Source organism: Trematomus bernacchii, unplaced genomic scaffold (genome assembly GCF_902827165.1).
Source record: "Trematomus bernacchii unplaced genomic scaffold, fTreBer1.1, whole genome shotgun sequence".
Lineage (NCBI taxonomy): Eukaryota > Metazoa > Chordata > Actinopteri > Perciformes > Nototheniidae > Trematomus > Trematomus bernacchii.
In genome coordinates this window covers 12,543,821-12,568,287 of record NW_022987547.1, presented here as the reverse complement: position 1 = coordinate 12,568,287, position 24,467 = coordinate 12,543,821, and the positions used below count along the sequence as shown (strand labels likewise).

The 24,467-nt window shown below is 39.1% G+C and overlaps 1 protein-coding gene across 1 annotated transcript in view; it reads left to right on the top strand.

Moving 5' to 3' along the window:
* fcho2 (FCH and mu domain containing endocytic adaptor 2) overlaps window positions 1-24,467 on the top strand; it is a 54,471-nt gene that overhangs the window by 17,661 nt on the left and 12,343 nt on the right. The window contains 16 exon segments of the mRNA XM_034122815.1: window positions 1,452-1,526; window positions 1,627-1,768; window positions 4,061-4,213; window positions 4,447-4,551; window positions 6,303-6,401; window positions 10,898-10,994; window positions 17,840-17,884; window positions 18,029-18,098; window positions 18,192-18,216; window positions 18,395-18,451; window positions 19,075-19,132; window positions 19,332-19,507; window positions 21,901-21,925; window positions 23,460-23,504; window positions 24,099-24,138; window positions 24,270-24,355. Of these exon segments, the coding sequence (XP_033978706.1) occupies window positions 1,452-1,526; window positions 1,627-1,768; window positions 4,061-4,213; window positions 4,447-4,551; window positions 6,303-6,401; window positions 10,898-10,994; window positions 17,840-17,884; window positions 18,029-18,098; window positions 18,192-18,216; window positions 18,395-18,451; window positions 19,075-19,132; window positions 19,332-19,507; window positions 21,901-21,925; window positions 23,460-23,504; window positions 24,099-24,138; window positions 24,270-24,355 (1,298 nt within the window).

Below are 24,467 nucleotides of genomic sequence, written 5' to 3'. Positions count from 1 at the left end.
CAAAGAATCTACATGCACTGTTTGAATATACCCCAGATTTCTTTCAATACAACATTCTTTTACAAGAGCTAAATAGAAATGAACGATCTCCAACAGGTGCACACAGGTCCGTACAACATATTTGAAGTGATGAATCGCAGTTATCTGACCTGAAAGAAACCGGTGTGTGAGCTCCAGTCTCTTTATAACTGTTCACTTTTGAGCTCTGAGTAGAATTTCTTTAGTGTTTAGCTGTTTTGAGTATCCTTTATCTTGTCACTGTGTGAGCTCACTGCAGTTTCAGCGTGTGACGTAAATCAAGAATGAACTTCACCCTGAAGACCATTTGTGATTTAAATGTGGTCAACATTTAAAAAAACAATGTTTTCACCAGAGACAGTCTGCTTCAGGTCAAAACCATTTATCATATCCATATAAAAAAAAGATGGAAATAATAAGATCTTAGCCCTAAGAATTACAATTGAGTTAGACGCCTTAAGCCACATTAGGGTCGCATGGTTCTTGAATAGTACATGGCAACTAACATAGGATACAACCTCCAACATATGAGACAGGAAACATGAACAAAGCTAAATGTCATTGTCTGGCTTTTTGAACCTCTGAATGTTGGTTCAAACACTTTGTGTGACTAATATAAAAGAATGTAAAAAGAATCTTTCAGTAAAACACGCATTTAAAAATGTCATTGTGGTAAGCGCTGTACAAACACTATGACGTTTTTTAAAATGTTTTTATTAAAAGGCAGAGGTTTCTCCTGGCACTTTGTCAGTAAAAATGCAAAAGGTTTACAAATAAACTTCCATTCTTGGCTCACAGAGAGATGAGGAAGTTTCCTATAATGCATTTCTATCTATGTTTGCTGGCATGTACCTGTGTGTGTTTATCATGTCTGTGTGTGTGCGCGTTTGTCCCGTTTCCCCCTGGCCGACCTCCCTCCTGTGACGTGACTCGCAGAGAGAGGCAGGCTAAATGAGACATGCATAATTCAGAGTTTCACAATAACACTGCTGCAGCTCTTTTTTTGTGTGTGCGTTTTTTTTAACTCCTGTCACTTTGCCGCAGAATCAAAGAATAAAAAGGGAAATTGAGGGAAGCAGGGGATTCAAACACTAGCTTTCATTCTCTTGTCAGCTCCGACATGATGTTTATGAACACATCACAAGAGGAACCACACGTATTTCCCTCACACTGTGCATGTAGTCAAACATTGATGTTGCTAGTTGTTAGTGGGTGTTTCTGGCTGGGATCTACTCTGGCACTGGGGACATGCCCTATTTGAACCTAGTTGCACAAACTTTGAAAAACTTTGTGTTACTACATATTTTAAGGGCATTGTTATGTTAACTTTGGTGACATGGCATTGTTAACTGTGTGGTTATTTAAACTGTTATTTGTGATCATTTATAACTATTTAAAAATGAATGTGTGTGTGTATTTTTGCTCTCTTCTAGGAGTACTATTGAAGAGGCGTATGCCAGGTCTATGACCAAACTTGCCAAGTCAGCGGGCAACTTTTCTCAGCTCGGGTGAGTGTGCACAGCATTGTAGCTTTCCAGAGTGAAGACTAGTTTGCATTAATATAAGTTTTTTTTATTCTCTGATGGGATATTTTCTGTTTAATCCCAGGACTTTTGCTCCGGTGTGGGATGTGGTCAAGACGTCAACAGAGAAGCTTGCCAGCTGTCACATGGAGCTGGTGAGGAAACTACAGGAACTTATAAAAGAGGTCCAGAAGTATGTGGAGGAGCAGGCCAAAGCACACAAAAAGGTAAGGAGATCGAAAAAGAAATGTGGCAATCACTTTCTCAAATCGCAAATGATGTTTTAACTGAAGCTGCTGTAATAAAACATTTCTGAAAACTTAACATTTTTAACATTGAACATCCACCATTATGTTGATTCTGTGATGAGAGGAATACCAGATGCATTTGTTTTTCTACTGTCCAAACGTTGCAAGTCTGTAGTCCAAGATTCAGAATGGGCTAAAGTCACGCTATATTGACTTTACATTTACACCTTTCAAATGATTTTTTGGGCTTTTGGATGAAAATAGATGATAACAACAATTCTTCTTCTGGGTAAAATACTTATTTTCAAAAGTCAATCAAGGAGTTATCTGCATTAAAAGTGTTTAAAAATATAAATTGCAAAGACAACTTTATCGCCCCAAAAAAACCTCAAAATAAAATACAGAGTAATATTGAGAAATGGGAATTTAAATCAGAAATGTGGATGAAAAACAGGTTTTGGCATTATCAATACCGAAATGTTCCCTTTTGGTCTGCCATTCTTTCCCATAAACCTTGTTCATGCTCAAGTCTTGCCACAGGCTTATCTTTATTGGTTAACATTACAAAATAAGAGTTTAAAGATAGACCTTTTCTCACCTCTATTTCTTCCTCCGTTATTGGTCATTTTACTCTGCAGTTGATACACTGAAAAATGTTGTCACTATTGCCTAGAAGTCAACTCTCCACAAGAAAATTCAATTGTTTAATAGTTCATTCCATCCTGAGAAAACATAGCGTGCAGCAGTGTTATTCTTTGAAGCTTTTTTTTTAAAACCTCACTCTATCTCTCCTCACCAAGACACACCATCAGCTCTTATCTCATGCATGAAGCCACAGAACACAAAGTCAAAAAGGAGCTCTGAACCGGCAGAGTTGTGTTTGTGCTTTCAGCATGACAAAAAGGCTGTCACAGCGCCTCTCCCTCTCCGTCACAGCGTCTCTCCGTCACAGCGTCTCTCCGTCACAGCGCCTCTCCGTCACAGCGTCTCTCCGTCACAGCGTCTCTCCGTCACAGCGCCACTCCCTCTCCGTCACAGCGCCACTCCCTCTCCGTCACAGCGCCACTCCCTCTCCGTCACAGCGTCTCTCCGTCACAGCGCCTCTCCCTCTCCGTCACAGCGTCTCTCCGTCACAGCGCCTCTCCGTCACAGCGTCTCTCCGTCACAGCGCCTCTCCGTCACAGCGCCACTCCCTCTCCGTCACAGCGTCTCTCCGTCACAGCGCCTCTCCCTCTCCGTCACAGCGTCTCTCCGTCACAGCGCCTCTCCGTCACCTCCCCACACTCCCTGCTCCTCTCACACTGTGTTTCTTGGCTTACTTGCAGACACAGTGAATACTGTAGCTAAGCAGTGTGAATAACACAAAATAAACACTCTGAGTCTTGGAGTGGCTCCTGAGAAAATCTACATAATTTATTTAGCTTACTCCGGGGATGTTTACATTATACCATAAATGTGTCCAAACGAGAAACAAATAGGGTTCAGAGACGGTGATGAGTAAAACAAGCGACCAAGCTTACTGTGTGGCCACTGTCATTACCCCTTTTATTTAACACTTCTATGTCCTTAAAGTAAGCCAATGTGACGAGCTTTGCAGATGGAACAAATGTGGTTTATTAAGAACAAATGCAGAGACTTTTATATTTTTTAACAGCCGCTATATAATTTTAACTGCTTCCTGATGTGCTATGCAGTTCTTTATCACATGCTGCAGAATAAAACTGAGGGACTGCAAACGGGTTTTAATAGAGCAGTAAAGGACCTCTGTCTACACTGAAATGGAGTTTGTTATTAACTGAAACTTATTTATTTAGGATAAACCCCTTGAGATGAACCATCTCACTTTGAATGGGGTCCTAACATAGTACAAACAGTGAAAAGGAAACAAAACAAAACAAAATGACAAAACCAAATCAAGTCACAATACAACCAACAGAAATGAATCACAACACAAAAAATCACAACAATTTGAAATTTGAAATGCAAACATAACCATAACCATGGCCACAGAGAGGCCATGAACAAATACATCGGCCCAGCAATACAAATGAAATAAATATGGACACAATTCACCTCAAAATCAGAAGACAAAGCATTTTTAAACATTTGAATTGTTAAACATTTGAAAGGAAGTTATTAGTGTAACTAAGTTATGATAACCAAGGGGATTCCAAGACAAGTGTTAACTGTATTACGTTAACTATACAATAGCTGCATAGTTAGTAGCACTGGCTGACACATATCGTATTTTATTCATGTGTGTGTTTTCAGACAAAAGAAGAGGTGGCTTCCACCCTTGAGGCTGTGCAGAACATCCAGACCACCTCTCAGGCTCTGCAGAAGTCCAAGGAGATCTACAATGCCAAAACCGTGGAGCAGGAGCGCCTCCGCAAAGAGGGGGCCACCCAGAGAGATGTGGACAAGGTGGGAGGTCACACATGACGTACACACACACCCTCATAGTCATGGTTTTAGTAATAAGGCATGATGAAGTGCCTTAACACTCCACTCTATACAGAAACGTTAACCCCAGAAGCGGCTTGGCTTCAGAAGTTAAGTGGAGCTCGGTTTCCTTGCTGATTTGTCAGTCGATCTGTGAAAACAGAGGGCCTTTGTGTATCGTACATAAACTGATGATGGCTGTTTATATTTTGCAGGCTGGAGTGAAAGCCAAAAAGGCCACGGAGACCTACAAGTCATACGTGGAGAAATATGCCGCCGCCAAGTCAGAGTTTGAACAGAAGATGGCAGAAACAGCACAGGTACTGGGATTCCCTCTCTCTCGTGTGTGTGTGTGTGTGTGTGTGTGTGTGTGTGTGTGTGTGTGTGTGTGTGTGTGTGTGTGTGTGTGTGTGTGTGTGTGTGTGTGTGTGTGTGTGTGTGTGTGTGTGTGTGTGTGTGTGTGTGTGTGTGTGTGTGTGTGTGTGTGGTGTGTGTGTGTGTGTGTGTGTGTGTGTGTGTGTGTGTGTGTGTGTGTGTGTGTGTGTGTGTGTGTGTGTGTGTGTGTGTGTGGTGTGTGTGTGTGTGTGTGTGTGTGTGTGTGTGTGTGTGTGTGTGTGTGTGTGTGTGTGTGTGTGTGTGTGTGTGTGTGTGTGTGTGTGTGTGTGTGTGTGTGTGTGGTGTGTGTGTGTGTGTGTGTGTGTGTGTGTGTGTGTGTGTGTGTGTGTGTGTGTGTGTGTGTGTGTGTGTGTGTGTGTGTGTGTGTGTGTGTGTCTGCCCTGTATCATCTCCAGATTGTGTTTTTTCCTCTGTGACGGAATCGTTGTGGAAAGCCCTGATTGGATCCATATTGAAGGACTGATTAGATAAACTCCAAATTAAAATCAGATCAACAGAATTTGGCCTCCATATCCTCCCTCACCGCCACCAGAAATGTTTCCAGTTAGCGTAGCGTTTCTGTTTCCCCCCCTAGCGAAAGCAGCTCTGCTCCCCCAGGATCACAGTCTACGGCTCATCTCAAACGCAGCACATGTGGACATGAGTTATAAACACTGAACACATGTGCTCTGACATCACCAGGGGTCCTACATGTGTGTCCTCTTTGTCTCGAGTGTGTCTGTGTGTGAGCATATGCTATCTGTTTCCGTGGAGAATGACAAAAGCCTTATTTATTTGTCTCTGTAGTGTAGATGCAGGAGCGTGTGGCTCTTTATCTCTGAGCTTGTGGTTTCTTCTTCCTCTGCATCCTCACTTTGATTATCTCCTCCGTTAACCCTGAGTCAGACTTAAATGGGAGTAAACACTAGTATTTAGTCTACACCATACTACTGCTTGAGGCCAAAATGAACCTCCGTCAATGTGTCTCACGTATGGAATAAGAGACGCCAGGAACTATAGCAGAGGTGGAAGACGTACTCATACCTTTTACTTAAGTAAAAGTAGAAATACCACAGTATTCGGAATACTCTGTTACAAGTAAAAGTCCAGCATTGCAAATGTTACTCATGTAAAAGTACCAAAAGTAAAAGGTACTCATTATGCAGATTGGCCCCTTTAGTAATATATATGATATGTTTTATAATGATTGATCATGAAAGTGTTCTCAAAGCTGGTAAAGGTGCAGCTAGTTGTAATGACTTTGTATACTGCAGGGTAGCTTGTGAATTTACTCCAGGTGGAACTAAAGTCTGATTTAACACTTGATTATATTTCACATCATTCATCCAGATCTGTGAAGTAACTAAAGGGATTACATAAATGTAGTGGAGTCAAAGTACATGATTTGCCTCTGAATTGTATCAAGTAAAGTACTAGTATCTGCAAATGATACTTGAGTAAATGTACTAAGTTACTTTACACCACTGAACTAAAGTGTGTGCGAGCACGATAGACTACCCAAACAGACACGCAGGAAGTGGCTGGGGCAGAATAAGGAAGTGAAGTTTCCTATTCTGCATAACTTGTTTTTGTTTTCATGCCTGTTAAACGACACCATGATGCAGATTGTGCATGAAACTAATTTGATATGTGTGTTGCTCCGCCGTGCCATAACTCACCTCGCCCTGTTTTTTAGAAATTCCAAGACATTGAAGAAAACCACACTCTCCACATGAAGGAGATCATCCAGTCATACTCGCAGTCCGTCGACGAAACACACGTTCAAATAGGAGAGGTGAGTGTACACACACACACACACACACACACACACACACACACACACACACACACACACACACACACACATACATGCTCTGAAACATTCCTGTGGGTGGAGTAGGTGTCTTGTTGACCTGCGGCTCCGCTCATTGGGTTCACTGTGTGTCATATCAATTAGTGTCGTCTTTGATCTCGCTAATCGTTTAACTGAGAACCAGGAAATGGTCCATTCAGCCTTTTATGCCAGGCAATTAAAAACTGATCAAAACTCCCTCTCAGCCTATCTAAAACACCTCCAGAAGTCCAAACACTCGTCAAATCCTGTGTCAGAAAGTTAGAAGTGCTGCACTAGGCGTGTTTGTTCCTGCTAGATTGTGTTTAGGTTTGAGAATATGGCATCAAGTTCAATTCAATTACGATTTTAAAGGCTTTCAAACATTATCCACAGCTATATTAATCAGTATCTAACATTAACCAGAGATTTATTTTCAGTTATTTATTCAGCAATCATACTTACCAGCGCCACACAGAAAGACTTAATGACAATCTGTTGCTCTGTTCTCATTAATCTGAAGCTTCTCTGAGCTGATGCTGTGATGTAGTTCTGCTGTTGCCCATAGAGGGCGTCACAGCTCCACCAAAAGGGTCTCAGTCCAGTCTGCAGCCTGGTCGGCACTTTGGAAAAGATGTGGAGCGACAGGCTACCGCAGGTTATTCAGCCTCACAGTTTGGGCAGGAGATGGCCAGTGCTGCCTGTTGCTGAGACAAATTAAAATATGACTAGTCCACCATAAACAAGAAAAACCTGAGCAGACAAGGAAATAGTGATTTAATGGTCAATACTCTGGAGACCGGATGTGAGGGACTATGGGATGTTAATATCACATAAGGGGGAGGCAAGAGGGTGAGGGAGGAGAGTGAAGCAACATTGTGCTTAGTCACTGAGCCCACAGGCCCTGATGCTGACAAGCTAACACACACACATTCATACGTTTGCATATACTTGCATTTTTGAATGTTATTAACGTTTGTGCTGCAATTTTCCTTCGAGCAAGAACCTGTTTTAATATAAACCTCCAAAACAGTGATTCTTGAGTTTTGTCCAACTGATTCATTTCTTAAATGATATTTTATTAGCCAATGTATTGTTATATTGACACATGTTCTTACTTAAATATATCCAATGTAACCGGTAATATAGTCTAAAGCGGCAACAATAAGTGACGCGTACCTTGTCCAATGACTCGCGATACAGTACATTTACAATTGTATCCACTGTGCCTGATTATTTCTGCACACAAGAGTCAAATTAAGAATTGAAAGACAAATTAAAGTAAACTCTTATATGGTTTTCAATAGTTCATATGAAATGTGTGCTAATGGAGTGAGGGTAAGCTGAAGGTAAATGAGGAAAGGTCGATTTTCAACATTCAAACGAGATAACAATAAAATATATATACAGTCAAAACTATTTTTGTATTATTATATATATATATATATATATATAAATTGTTTAACTTTAATAATTTATTCAACCAATAAAAGCTTTCCAAATATTTTCCAACAGATTAAAAGTATGAATAGACAATATGTAAAAACAAACAGGTAGAAGCTTAAATGGTGACTCCACTGATTTTAGGCATCATTCTTCATTGTTGATGAGGAAAGACGAAATGACCTTGAAGCTTCATTAGCAGCTTCTTATTGACAGTCAAAGTGCCTGTGAAGAGGCCTGCACCGCTGGGTGTGATAGTAGTGTGTGTGTGATAGTAGTGTGTGTGTGATAGTAGTGTGTGTGTGTGTGTGTCACACCCTCAGTAAAGCTCCTAACTGGCAGGTGAACAGGAACTGCTGAAGACATGTGTGTCACTTTATCAGAGGAGACAGGGTGGTCTACACTCAGTGGAGTTAGTATTGACTTTGACTGTTTAGGAATTGCTTCCCCAAAAGTAGAGCTTAGTGTTGGAGCTGCTGTCAGTTTTGGGAAGGGGGGGGGGGGTGGTATTAAACTACTGGAGACAAGAGATGACAGGGAGGAGCAGTGCATGAAAGCAGAGGAAACCTGTAACCCAAGGTGTCACTAAAATCTACAAGTGATCATGTCAGCATTCCAGGTATTCAGCCAGTATCAGCTCGGTGGGCATGCGGGGTAAGAGAGGATGAGAGGGAGGAAGTTAGCCGTAGAATAAGGAAGATACCATATATAGATATATATTAAGACATATGTACAGTGGTGTAGTAACTAAGTAGATTTACTCAAGTACTGTACTTAAGTACAATTTTGAGTGACATGTTTTTTACTTTGTACTTCTACTCCTCTACAAGTCAGAGGTAAATGGTGTCCACTACATATATTTAATACCTTTAGTTACTTCACAGATGTGGATGAATGATGTGAAATATAATCAAGTGTTAAATCAGACTTTAGTTCCACCTGGAGTAAATCCACAAGCTACCCTGCAGTATACAAAGTCATTCAAACTAGCTGCACCTTTACCAGCTTTGAGAACACTTTCATGATCAATCATTATAAAACATATCATATATATTATTCTGAAATGGACCAATCTGCACAATGACTACTTTTACTGTCGCTACTTTCACTATATTTTGATTCTAACACTTTTCTACTTTTATTTGAGTAACATTTTGAATACAGGACTTGTACTTGTTACAGAGTATTCCCACACTCTGGTACTTCTACTTTTACTTAAATAGTACTTTTCCCACCTCTGTATACGTATGAAGAAATGCAGAGAAGTAAACTCAGGGCAGGTGTGTCTGTGAGGTTTGCGTGCTCTGTTTGTTTTTCGTAAGTGAGCGTGTGTGTGTGTGTGTGTGTGTGTATGGGGATCCCTTGAAGGCAGAGGCATGTTTTGAGCATGTGGTCGAAAGTCTCCATGGGACGAGGTGTGTGTGTGTGTTTTGTGTGTGTGTGAGAGAGGCAAGCGGGGCACGCAGGTTGCTGACATTACTGCCCTCCGTCATGGCAGCAGCACCTGACAGATCGCGTGTGCTGCAGCGAGCATACTTCCTCACCGCGCATCCTCCCTCCTGCCCCCCCCACACACACACACACACACACACATCACCCTCCCCCCAACATCCTCTCCTCCAAGGGCACAGAAGGCTAATGCACTCCACCTCTCCACAGGGGCCTGGGGGGCAGACACATATGTGTGTCTTTGCGTGTGTGTTTGTTTGATGGTGGAGCCACTCTGCGCTTACAGTATCACGCACATCTAAATGGTTTGGTGAGATGGCACAGTTCAACGCTGTTCTTCATCCCCATGCCTATACGCTGCTTTCACTTCCCCCTCAGTAAACACACAAGCCCATGCACATCCAAAACAAACAAGCAAACACACACTATCCTTCCTCTGATACTGCCCAAAGGGCTTCAGCTGACCACAGTGCCAACTACAATGATTCAACCTGACACAAAAGAAACTCAGTAAAGTACAGTATATTTCTGCGGGCCAATTACGCAAAGCACCGTGGGGCGGCCTCCACAGATGGCGCGCAGGCTACGCATCCTGGTGTCAGGAAACACGCCAAGTAGACCAGGCTTGCTAAAGCGAGAAAACCCTATCTAACTACAGTAGATTGCTATTCAACTTTGGCCAAAAACATTATCAACGTGACATACCGATTTGTAAGTCTACTCCTGCTCTAAGGAGTTCACTTAGTGCAGGTTTAAAGTGTCCATAATTACATTATGTAATGTATGTAGCTGACAAGAACAAGACTTCATAGATTTATTGCAGTTACAAAAGTTTTTCTTTCTGTTCTAGTCCAGAACAAATTTCCTTACGGGGACAATAAAGTATATCGTATCGTATCGTATCGTATCGTATCGTATCGTATCGTATCGTATCGTATCGTACAATCACCTCACTTTAAAAAAAACTCTCATTCTTCAGGCTAACAGCATGCCTGGCAAACCACCATACATTATGTATTGTGTTGTTCCATCTCTGCTGGTGTGTTTTAAAATAACGGTGCTGCCAGCACTAGGATGTAGTTAACCTTATGTGGTTAAAGTAAAACAAATGTTTGTGTGTGTGTGAGAATTTAACAACAGTACAAGGCTCACTAAAAACGTTATAACTTATTTATTGCGGTGAGCATAAATGATAAATAAATCAAACAATTAAATGTGTAAGTCTTTCAACAAGACACTAAATTAATCAAACATTCACACATATATGGTGCAGTATTTCCATTTCTTTTTTTATTCAAAGTGAAGGCAACTGTCAGAAAATATTACAAATAACTTTACTTAAGACACTTAGGTTCATATCAGTGTAAAAATAATTTAAAAAACACAATGTGATGACAACGGCACAGAGATTATATAGTTGCAGCAAATCCACATGAATATAAATAAATAAAAACAATATGTCCACAAACAAGAGGAATACCTTGTAAAGGCCACTATGACGACATTTATTGAATCATTACATATTTTCTTTTGTGAAATAATCTTTTTTATTGTTTTGGATTGTGTAGGTCCAGAATGAATTTGTGAGGAACGTTGAGAACACCTCAGTGGAGAGTTTAATACAGAAGCTGGCCGAGAGCAAAGGAACGGGCAAGGAGAGACCAGGTAAGAATCTTTTATCTTATATTCTAATAACAAATATTTGTGTTGTGAGTAAATAAGTGAGCGTGCCTGTCCCTGCCTCTTGGGGAAGGTAGGGATGTATAGAGAGGGGCAATTAGAAGTAAGAGAGCGCCATCACAGGCAATCATAGTAATCTGCTGTAAAGGTAGCCGGCTTGGCATTCCAGTAAGCATGTGACACACTGGGGGCTTTGCTCTGCGCAGACTAAGCAGGCAGAACAACCTTTCAGGAGGTCAGAGCTCAACAATGACTCTTGTGTAAACTTTGCCATGCCACAATAATCAAGGGAATACTCCTCAGACTCCTCTGGCTCTTCCCCCTCGCCTCCCTCTTTTTCACACACACACACTCCAGCTCATTCATTGATAGTTGTAGCAGTGTAGTAGCTCTGAAACATGATCACTGTGTACTTGTTTTAGTCAGTAAAATCTAATAAGATTAGAATAGATCCAACTTCATTTTCATTGAACAGACACTATGGACAGAATACATGTACCATAGACCGTTTTTGACCTTTTTAATAATATGAGGTCCCTCATCAGATCCAGTCAGTCACTGGGTATCTGGGGGGGGGGGGGGGGGGGGGGGAGTGTGTGTGTATGCATTGCATGTTTACATTTTGAAGCCCTGTTTAAATATACAATTACTCCCCTGGTCGTTGTATTGGTACTACATTACGTCAGGTCACACACACAAAGGCTTCACCTCTGCTGTGTTTGTGTGTACACACACGGTGACCCCTGTGTCCAGACGCTGCGTCCAGGGAGTGGTGGCCTTCATTTGTTTGGACAGCAGAATTAATTGAGGCTAAAAAAACGGTCAGAAAATTCCTCTTGTATCAAGCTGTTCATTAGGGATTGCGCAGCAGCCCCGGGCCTGTCAGAAAAATAACCTGTCCGTCCCCTGATTAAATAGCTGAACGGATGGCTGGTCCACTGCCTTTAGAGAGAGAGAGGTTGAATAAACTTTCTATTGAGGAAACAATCCCAAAGTGACACGCTGCGAGGCAGGGGGGTTCGGAGTGTTCAACGATATCCAGCTGAGCTGTCAACTGGCGGAGGGCCAGACACGCAAACCCCCCGCCCCTCTCCCACTCCCAGTGCCATGTGAAGCATATGCAATTTAAAAAACCATTCTCCGCTCATGCGTGACTGCATGCTTCCCTCACAGAGAGGAGGAAGAAAAGAAACATCTTCCCCTGTATAAACAAAGTCGTCTGTCTGTTTAGGAGATGTTTAAACAGTTCCTAATGTCGGCCCACATTTAGGTAATATTCATGTGTCTGGTGTTTGGACTTTTCCTGTAGTTGGTGTGCATAAATATTGTCAGATGCAATCCCAGGGTGCTAGAGGCAAAGAGTTCCTGCTCTGCCTGGGCCTGACGTACACGCACAGCATTTGTTTCACATCCCAGAGATAACGAACACAATGTGTGATTCAACAATTCTTTCTCAGTCTTTTTTTGTATTCCTTTTGTTTGACAATATCTCCAACTGATGCATTTAATGAAAGGTGAAATCAAATGAGATAATGTTTATGAGCTCCTTCTCTTGAAACAAAACACACCTCTTGAGTTAAAATATCCTCACCTGTTTTCTGTCAGCACACTTACCGGATATGGATGGATAGACAGATAGATAGATAGATATATAGATAGATAGATAGATAGATATATAGATACGTATAGATAGATAGATAGATAGATAGATAGATAGATATATAGATACGTATAGATAGATACCTATAGATAGATAGATAGATAGATAGATAAGTATAGATAGATAGATACCTATAGATAGATAGATAGATACCTATAGATAGATACCTATAGATAGATAGATAGATAGATACCTATAGATAGATACCTATAGATAGATACCTATAGATAGATACCTATAGATAGATACCTATAGATAGATATATAGACAGATAGATAGATAGATATATAGATACGTATAGATAGATAGATAGATAGATAGATACCTATAGATAGATAGATAGATACCTATAGATAGATACCTATAGATAGATAGATAGATACCTATAGATAGATACCTATAGATAGATACCTATAGATAGATAGATAGAGACCTATAGATAGATACCTATAGATAGATAGATAGATACCTATAGATAGATACCTATAGATAGATACCTATAGATAGATATATAGACAGATAGATAGATAGATAGATAGATACCTATAGATAGATAGATAGATACCTATAGATAGATAGATACCTATAGATAGATAGATAGATAGATACCTATAGATAGATACCTATAGATATATAGACAGATAGATACCTATAGATAGATATATAGACAGATAGATACCTATAGATAGATATATAGACAGATAGATACCTATAGATAGATATATAGACAGATAGATACCTATAGATAGATATATAGACAGATAGATAGATATATATATAGATACGTATAGATAGATAGATAGATAGATAGATAGATAGATACCTATAGATAGATAGATAGATAGATACCTATAGATAGATACCTATAGATAGATACCTATAGATAGATAGATAGATACCTATAGATAGATAGATAGATACCTATAGATAGATAGATAGATACCTGTAGATAGATACCTATAGATAGATAGATAGATAGATAGATACATATAGATAGATGGATACCTATAGATAGATAGATAGATACCTGTAGATAGATACCTATAGATAGATAGATACCTATAGATAGATAGATAGATACCTATAGATAGATAGATACCTGTAGATAGATATATAGATACATATAGATAGATGGATACCTATAGATAGATAGATAGATAGATACATATAGATAGATGGATACCTATAGATAGATAGATAGATACCTGTAGATAGATACCTATAGATAGATAGATACCTATAGATAGATAGATAGATACCTATAGATAGATAGATACCTGTAGATAGATAGATAGATACATATAGATAGATGGATACCTATAGATAGATAGATAGATACCTGTAGATAGATACCTATAGATAGATGGATACCTATAGATAGATACCTGTAGATAGATACCTATAGATAGATAGATAGATACATATAGATAGATGGATACCTATAGATAGATAGATAGATACCTATAGATAGATAGATAGATAGATACATATAGATAGATGGATACCTATAGATAGATAGATAGATAGATGTAGATAGATAGATAGATACCTATAGATAGATAGATAGATAGATACCTATAGATAGATGGATACCTATAGATAGATACCTATAGATAGATAGATAGATAGATACATATAGATAGATGGATACCTATAGATAGATAGATAGATACCTGTAGATAGATACCTATAGATAGATAGATACCTATAGGTAGATAGATAGATACCTGTAGATAGATAGATACCTATAGATAGATACCTATAGATAGATACCTGTAGATAGATAGATACCTATAGGTAGATAGATAGATACCTGTAGATAGATACCTATAGATAGATAGATACCTATAGGTAGATAGATAGATACCTGTAGATAGATAGATACCTATAGATAGATACCTGTAGATAGATAGATACCTATAGATAGATACCTATAGATAGATAGATACCTGTAGATAGATAGATACCTATAGATAGATACCTGTAGATAGATAGATACCTATAGATAGACAGATAGATAGTTAGATAGATTTGAGAAAATGGTTTTGTCACAGCAGCATTTTGACAGTCAATCTACAAGAATTACAACATTTGTTAAAAATTGAATAAAATTAAAATAAACATTACAAATGTAAAAACAATATATACATATTCTCAGTCAAAAATTAAGTATATTCAGTATGTTAACGCTTTTAAATCATAATCCATTTGAATACTCTCTAATATATACAAATCTACTCAACATATAAACATAGTGTACTTTTATACACTCAAATATTATGTACAGTAGCTTGAAATGGCTGTCTCTCCTGTTTCCTCCCATGAGAGAAAGTTCTTGAATGAGCATGCCAATCTTGTTTTGATTGGCATGAAACTCTCTCCCTTTCACACACAGCGGTTCGTGCTGCCGTTGTGTGTTCGCCGGCGGTGAAGAGGCCCGATATTGCACAGTAGAGTAGATCGGTCATTGGTGTACTTTATCCACTTCACTTGGCGTGATGCATGCCTCTCGTGACTCGCCGCTTCCCTGCGCTTCACTCTGCGCTGCACACGCCAAACAAAGCGTCAATTCTGCGCGTGACTGGCATCCTCTGGGGAGAGAGCGTTGGACTGCTGCTACTGTATACATTTTGAGTTAAAATATCATTAGCTTTGTTGTTTTCAGGTCAAGGCATGTTAGTGTATCGGACATATTGCCAGAGGGTCTCTCTCTCTCCTGCTTAGCTTGCAAGCTATTAAGCTGTATATACATTATATCTGTGTCCATGTGGTCTGATGGCAAACACACTGCATGTCTTCCAGGTCAGGCTTTTTGTGTAAGAATGTATGAATAATATACACTGGCATAGCCAAACGTACAGATACAATGGACTAATGCAGATATTACACTGACATAAAGGATTTCAGACAATTTGGAAAAATACTAATTTGCAATATTTCGAATGATATTGCAACTGCGAAATTGTTCACGATATTCGAGAGATAAGTCATTTTTGCATTAAACTTCTCATTGCCATTGAAAAATGAATTTAGATTATTATAGTGCCATTTTTAAAGATGATCAGTTGCAAACAAATCTTATTTTGTTAAGTCTGTAGACTACGATTTGTATGCAGGTAAATCCCTGCTGATACTTCATTAAAAAAACGTTTTATCTAACAATTATTGTGCATCCTGCTATTTGAATATTGCACGAGTCCATAATGCGATCTAAATATGCAGTTATAAGGTTAAGGTGTCACTCTTCCTAATAGATATTACAATCACACAACACCAACAGCCCAACCTAGCTGCTTTCTCTGAGTGACATGCACACTCATTGCATGCCCTGCCTCTGTGTTCTCTTCAGCTTTCAGTGTGTGAGTGCGTATGTACGTGTGTGTGTTTGCGTGAGCATGTGTATGTTACAGTGCTTTTCCTTTTGAAAATCCTCCATAAATGTTTCTGGAGGCACTCTTGAAGCGTGACAGTGCTGTGCAGGGCCTTGGAGGTACATGTTGTGTATAATTGATGAGCATTCAATTAAGTGTAAACGCTGTTGTTTTTTGCTCTCCTCATCATTTCAATCATAGATCTGTATAACCAAAAGCAATGTTATTTTTGTTTGGATAAATCCACGGCTGGTTGTGCTCTGAGGGATATTACGGCTGTTGGCTGGAATAGATCTGACACTGTTAGTTCAGTCTATTAATCAGGGATTATTTCAGATGTGTGTTCGTTTGTGCTGATTATTTTTGGTATGTTTATTTTAGGGTAGAGCTGTAACAATAAGTTCTTTAGAAAGAAAAACAATTGCCAACTGTTTTGATTATCATTCAGTGTTTTTTTCATGCAGAAATTGTTGTTTTCAGGCCCTTTTTAAATACAAAGACTTCCTGATTTATTTTATTTTTTTTTTCAGTAAACTTAATGGATACATTAGTGTTTTTGTCTGACAAGAAAACATCAAAATAAGGTGCAACCTTAGGGTTTGAGAAATTAGGACATATTTCACTTTTTTTTGGCATTTTATATTGAAATATTCAAAGGCTTCATTGTCATATGCACAATAACTATAGTGTAGTTACAATGAAAAGCTTGTGTTCAAGAGACCTCCAACAGTGCAACTTACCAATATAATTCAAATATAAACAAGTAAAATTGTTTAATAAACTTGTGAGAGGGACACCATAGTAAAAGTCAAATGCAGAGATAAGTAGACTACATCACACAATTAATTGTTTATTATAAATCAAATGAATAGATCATTGTAATAAGGGTTTGTTGCAGTATGGTCTACTCTACGTTCCCCTTGGGATTTCTTGCATGCCAAAGAGAGAGGGAGAGGAGGGCTGCTTCTAAGCCCGAGAGCAGATTTGTCCGTGTGGCTTTAAACACTTCACTGCGTGTAATCTCCCACTTGTTTGTCTTATTGTAATAGGGTTAGGGACTTTGCGTGTCCCGTGTTGGAGGTTCACTTTTCTGCTGTTTGCTGTGAGCACCTATCCTGTTCATAGAGAATCAGTTCATGATGGGTTTTAGATTAGATTCAACTTTACAAGTACTAAGACAACGAAATGTAGTCAGCATCTAACCAGAATTCCAAAACAAGTAGTGAAGTGCAGAGTTATTAATAGTATAATGTATAGTCAGTATTTACACTACAACTCTATAAGGAGTTATACACATAATACATCATTTCTATCTGTATATATATGTCCCTCTAAAGGGTGACTAGAAAACAATAAAGGTTGGTCACAAAAAAAAGGCGGTATAATCAGCAGTATAGAAATTCCATATATTAGAGATCAGGTTTTTGACATTTCCAATAGTATGAATAAAGATGAGTATGCTTAAGAATGTTATTTTTTTCATGTGAGGAAGACTTTGTGCTGCAGAGTAGTGCTTTGTGTCCCCAGGAGGCAGTGTCACATCTCAGTGAGGGCCACCAGACACACATTTGACTCTGCTGTTGACCCGGTCTGCCCTGTGGGAGCAGCCGGCCTGTTTGTGTACACACTCTGTAGCACGCCAGACTGTATGAATGCTGTGTGTTTGCCAAAGTGTGTGTGTGCTGTGTGTATGTGTGTGTGTGATTATTGCGTGATGTACATTCACAGCATTCACAGCAGTAGGCCGTTGACCCTTTCCGTGCCAAATGAACCTAAAATATATTTTTTTGTCTCATTAGGACCCATTGAGTTTGAGGAGTGCAATACAGCTATTGCTACTGAAGGTACGTCTTATTACAAATACGTTTTACAACAAATATTTTAACAAATGCACTAAAGTAAAGAATTTAATGTTTGAATCAAGTCGAGAGCAGATTTAAATGCTTTTTTTATTTATGGTTGATGTGCTTTGGTTTTTTCGTATTAAGGTGCCAAACCAAGAAAGAGAAAACCATTCGGCATCCCAGGTCGAAGGAAAGATAAGGATACAGACTCGACGTAACCGAACATAACTTTAGTCCACCAACACAATTAATGCAACTTGTTTTAAATAAATCAGTCTCATCATGATATCATAATTCTATCTTTCAGGGAGTCTACAGAAGTGGAAGCTGCTGTGAGTATAATTTCAACAAAACACCAATTTAATTGATTTTTCAGTTTTGATTTCAAACAGGAGGAGGTGGAAGGGATCCTTGTGCATTCAATTGTCTTTCTCTCTGTGTGTGTTCCCTCCCTCCTGTTAGTTTTGTAGATTGGCTCATTCATTCATTCCTCTGTGTTTGTGCTTGTAGAACACTGCCAATGGAGCTCCCCCTGGGTACTATGGGGCCATAGACATCCAGAACGCTGTAAGCAAGCTGATGCACTCAGGAGCCAAATGCAGTCATATCCAGACCTTTTGTATCATTCAAATCAAATATATTTGTAGAGCACATTTCTAAACAATGTGACAAAGTGCTTCACAATAAAAAGCTCTAACAAGTAACAATAAAAAGCACTTTTTGTAAACCACAATAACTTAAAAAGTGAAATAGTGAAAACTTAGATGTTCCTTATTTTCACTGTCCTTTATTACTTTGTATATCATATGTCTTAAAAACAGAATGCTTGACAATTAGAGAACAAAATAAATAAAAACGATGTTTAAAGTGTTCACCTATGTTAAGATTCAGTGTAAAAGAGGGATATTTTGAATGGTATCATTTATAATTATATTTATTATGTATTGACTGATTTTAAGAATGTTTGGCCTACTGGCTGTTTAAATTCAAATGTCATTTGAAAAACATTTTATGCACAATAAGATGTGCACATTTTAAGTGTTGCTAAATACATTGTGGGTATTACTTTACCGCTTTAAAAGTGTACTGTATTTACAGAGGATACAAATATGATACATTTATTTAAAATGTGTGTTAGAAATATACAACAATGTGATATTTGAAAACGACTTTCTGTTTTTGTGTTGCAGAACGTTCCCCAAGTTGATGCAGAGGGCTTCTGCATCAGACCGGAAGGAAATGAGAACGATATCCTTTATGCTTGTATTGAAACTGTTTACACTCTGAGGCTCCATCCAGCTCATCATCATCATGGAGGATCTGTCACCGTGTGTTTCTCTGTTCACAACCTGCCTCCTGAAGCCAGGCCAATTCAATAAGAAGATGATCTTTCTATTGTTCTCTCTTTTTACAATGTGTCTGTTTTCTCCTTAACTGTTTTGCTCACATGCCAAAGAGAATTCCTTTTATTCGTCCAGCGACTCGGAGGACGAAGATGAACCCAGGAAGTTCCACGTAGAAATTAAGCCCGTTCTGCCAAACAACGGCACGCACCAGAACAGAGCCACCATCGACGAGCTTAAAGCCTCCATCGGAAACATCAGCCTGTCTCCTTCGACCTCGGTACGGCTTTAAACACACCAAAAACACTATCAAATACACTATAAATACTAACACTCCCTAAACACAAACCTGTTGCTCTGCTGCTCTGCTGCTGCAACACTAGAGGGCAACAGGAGAATATGAAACCTCTGTTAGAGTGGATGCCGTTTAACCCTATTATCCCACTTACAGATGCCGTTACTCACTTTTCTTGGAGCTTATTTAATTTTTATTAAAAAGGCATTTGTATTTTTATTTTTATTTATTTCACACTCCAGATTGTCTACTTTTTCAGTGATGTTCCCGTTTGGACAAATGTCATGGTTTCTTATACTTAGAATTTAGTTGTCGAACTACTTTTGGGGTATTTTTCTCTCTTTTAAAGTAAAAATATCAAGAAATAATCATTTGTGAGTTAAGTATCTGAGTTTGTTGGCCTTCAGTGCAGACTCACACTTGCTGTCCTTGTAGGAATGATTTGCGGTAGAGGGCAGGCCACACACACACACACACACACACACACACACACACACACACACACACACACAGTCTGATCCGTGACCTCACTCATGGAGTCCTTCATTGAGCTCTGTCTCTCACCATCACTCTATCTCCCGCTCTATGAAAATAGCCGCTGCCATTAAAGTTTAAAGCCACTACTGCTTGTGTGCAAACATTCACTGAGCTGCTGCTGTTGTTGTTGATGTTGTTGTTGTGGAGTGTCTGAAAGGGCCCGCTCGGTGTGGAGAACGGGGTCTAGTGGGTTTCACCCGCCGCTCTCCCGGCTGCACATTAAACAAATGTCACGGCATCTCCCCCCCCCCCCCCCCTTTCTGCTCCGACCACTGTTCCTCCTCCCTGCTTGTGATCTACCTCACTCTTTTTCCCTCCTTTCTTTGTTTGCTTTCACTCTGTTGGCTTGTATTGGAGACCACTTGCTAGACAGGACTCTGTTGTGGTTCTTTATGAATACTTTATGGAGTTAGTTTTGGGACTTCTTTTTTCAAATCTTCCCTTTCTCTTGTCTGTTTTCTAGCAAAGGAACTAATGATAAAGATAAAATACAATTTTCTAGAGGATGTTTTTCTTTTTAATAGAACAACATTTAGTAGGAAAAATGTTTTGTTTTTTTAAACCTTTTGATTTTGTCCGTTCCAGTTTGGTTTTTGTCGAGATGCAAACCCACAAACTTTCTCATCCTTAAAGTACAAAAACCCACAAACCACTGTTTTTGTGTGTTGACTCTGATTTGCATTTAAAAGACCTTTTTTAAATGATATTTTTCCTACTCTCTGTCTTTTCACATTTTTGTTTAGCACCCTTTTCCTTTTTTTTTATATTTACCCAAAGTTCTGGAATAAAGTTAAAACCCATCCAAGGCGATGACGAACGTTGCATCATCTGGTGTGAATTATTGAGACATTTTCTTTTCTTTTTTTCTTCTGCTCATTTTTCTGTCTTTTTCATTTCTCCTCCTGTTTGGTTCTCCCTCTGCGGTGTTCCCTTTATTGAAATAGCAGTGGAAGTCGTGTGTGTGTGGCCAGCAATAGCCGTAATTGAACCCATTTGCCGCTTAGCGCCTGTGGGACTAAACCCTGGCCTCACAGCTCTACGGTGGTTAAATGCTTTTGCTATGTTCCTTAAACCCATTTTGTTTCTTTTTCTCCCCTCCTCCCTTGACAGACCCCCCACCACACTCACACACAACCACCACCTTTCTCATTGTGCAAATAAAGTCTTTATTGAAATTGATGCTCAAACTTTCCATTGGGTTGGTGACCCTCAACAGCCAATCTCGCGTATCTTGTGTTACGCAGCATGACACGGCAGATTTATGTCCGCTGTGTAACGGAAATTGGTGAAGTGTTGGGGGCACGCTCTCTGTTTTCCCTCACTGATCGTCAGATGGGCTTAAATGCAAAGTTTTGCGCTGCTGAATATTTCACCCTAGGTTTAACGTCTGGTATGTGTGAGGCGAGAGCAGCCCTGAGATTTACTGTCTTTAACTCTGAAGTGGAAAATTCCCTTTGCCCCTGGGAATAATTCATAATACAGTTTCCAACCCTTTTAAAGCTTTTTTCCCACTATTTACACTGTTTTATATATTTGACATCTTTATATATTAAGGCTTAAGGGCTTTAGGTTTCAAATAGTTTGACATGGACTTTAGAAATGTGAGCTTCCAAAGGTTGCACAGGTTGTAAAAAAGGTGAGAAAAAGTGACATTAAAAGACTTTGTATCACTTTGTAAAGAACATCTAGGCCTGTTTGAGGTCTCTTCTATGCAGCTTGACCATTTCTCTTAGATTTCTCTTTTTTTATGATTTCTTTCCAACAAACCGAGCAAGTCAAAGTTGGAAAGTCATGGCGTGTCGCAGCGTCTTTTCTTAATTAATGTCTGTTTGTGTTTTCAGGGACAGATGCGGAGGAACCAGTCCAGTGAGTATTTTCTCTGTCTGACCTCTCTGTATCTGTGTGTGCTGGATGACTGAAGGGGGTCGACTGTACAGCGTCTCAACTACATTTTTCTTGGCACAAGACGTTTTTAAAGAGGTTGTTTTTTAAAAAGGAAAACCCAGAAACTTAGCCAAAACCAACATATTCCCGAGAAAAAAGTCAATAAGTGTTCTTTTCTGTTAATGTGAGCTTGAGGGATATTTCCCTCCACCATGGTATGAATAAGATTAATTGCTTAATTGGATGTTTATGTTTTGAAATGTCAGAAATGATGTTTTCCACTCTGCAAACTGACACGGCTTGGAGAAAGTGTGTTTGTTTGCTGTGTTTGATTAATTCCACAAATGCTTGAGAAATCCTTTAAATATACAGTATATCTATCTGTGTGTGTGTACATACACACCATGAATAATGTTCCATGGGTTCTTAATGTTGGTTTCAAAGCTTGAAGATTAACTGAAAAGGTGTTTAATTCTAGTCAAATTGTTGTTTTCTTTAAAGTTGCTAACAAGAACCATGTTTGTATGTAACTAAACGGTAAACATAATTACATTCTGCAGGTGAAACACTGATATAGATCAACTTACACAGTATATCGCATGTTTTTTGCATATTGATAGACAGGAGTATCTACCTTAGGCTGAGTTTGTTTGCTCTGTTTTATTTACTCCGCAAATGCTTGAGAAATCCTTCAAATATATGAACCTACACTATATAGCATGTATCATGTTCCATTGGGGCTTAATGTAAGATTCAGAAAGCTTGCATATTTACTATAAAAGTTCTTTCTTTATGCTAGGAAAGTTGTTGTTTTTTCAAAAGTTGCTAACACAAACCAAGTTTATATGTCAGTAAATGATAATACAATTCCAATTCTGCAGTTGAATCACTGATCAAATATCAACTTACACAGTATATTACTCTACCTACGCTAAGCCTTAGCCTTTAGAGTACACTGCGCTAAGGGAACACAGGAGTATCTACATTAAGCAACGTTTGTTTGTTTGATTTACTGCTTGAGAAGTCCTTCAAATATACAGTATATACCTAGAGCATCTGTCACGATCAGAATTCCTTTAGTCCCACAACGGGGGGGATTCACGGTATTACATCAAAAGTGGCTGAGCAGGTAAAGAAAGGCATGCAAAAATGGAGCGTAAGCTAACATTTTAAATATAGAGAAGAAAGCACACATTAGTAATAGACAACCATGGCTAAAAATGAGTAGCATCAATTAAAAAAAAAAAAGTGCAATAAGTAACATAATAAGGTGTTGAGGCATTATAAAACTGTTTGGACGTTTATAAAGATGTTTGTTTTGTTTTTAGTTTTTTTTGTATGCATCATGTTCCATTTGGTTTTAATGTAAGTTTCAGAAAGTTTGAATAGTAACTAAAAAAGTCATGTTTGTATGTAACTAAATGGTAAAGAAATCCCATTCTGCAGCTGAAACACTGATAATGCTCAACCTAGACAGTATATTGCATTGATAGATGTATACTCTACACACGCTTAGGGAACACAGGAGTGTCTGCATTAAGCTCTAAGGCTCAGGGTCCGGGTGAGTATGTTTTCTCTACAGTAGTAAGCCCCCCCCCCTCTGCCACAGCACTTCTCTCAGCTGACACACACTAACACCACTGACTCTGCACTCTCACTTCAAACTTGTATTTGTAATATTGAAATGGTTTTATATGTGGGTCCTCTCATTGCCTCCTCTGGTGCTTCAGTGCTGCTTCAGGTTGCTCGTATGGATCTTTGCAATGCTCTGTAACACTTTAGAAAAGGGGCGCAAAGTAACAAAGTAATGCCTGATTTTATTTGAGGTGCTACATCCCCTGTTGTAAAGTGTTACCATCAAATCAAAAGCACATTTGAACCCTCTGCAGTATTTGCGTAAGATGTTCACTGTGTAAGGCAGAAATAAGAAAAATATTCTAACCAACCGAAATCTTACTGCAAATATACTTCTATGACTTTTCACAGCTGTCAGAAGCTCAGTTTATATTTCTGGTTTAAGGTGTGAATAACTTTAAACATGACTTATGGCAACTGTCACCTTTGAAACCCTCTTATGTTGGGGTTTTATTTTGATCTTAGTAATGGGCTGTGCCCTGTGGGTCTGAATTTTCCGTTTGTTTTTCTCTTCCTGCAGGTGATGAGCTGGCAAAACCCAGAGTGCCAACACCATACGAGTAAGTATGAATGTGTCCGTGACTGCCACCATTTTTAACATGTTAACACTATCTTGTTTCGTATGGAAGGAAATTGTGCCGCTTTCTGCTGTAAATGTTTCTCATTTGAACTTGCCCCTCTCCCCCTGCAGACTCACCAACAACGACCTTCTGTCTCTGGACCCGTTCGGCCCGACCCTTGCACCAGGCTCCTCTTCGTCTGTGTCTTCATCAACAGGTAATCCCTCAAGCCTCCTTCTGTCTTCACTGCTGTGCACATTAGAGTTTACCTCTGTCTTATTTATGCAACAGGATCCCTCAAAACATGTGTAGCACCAATAAGAGGTTAC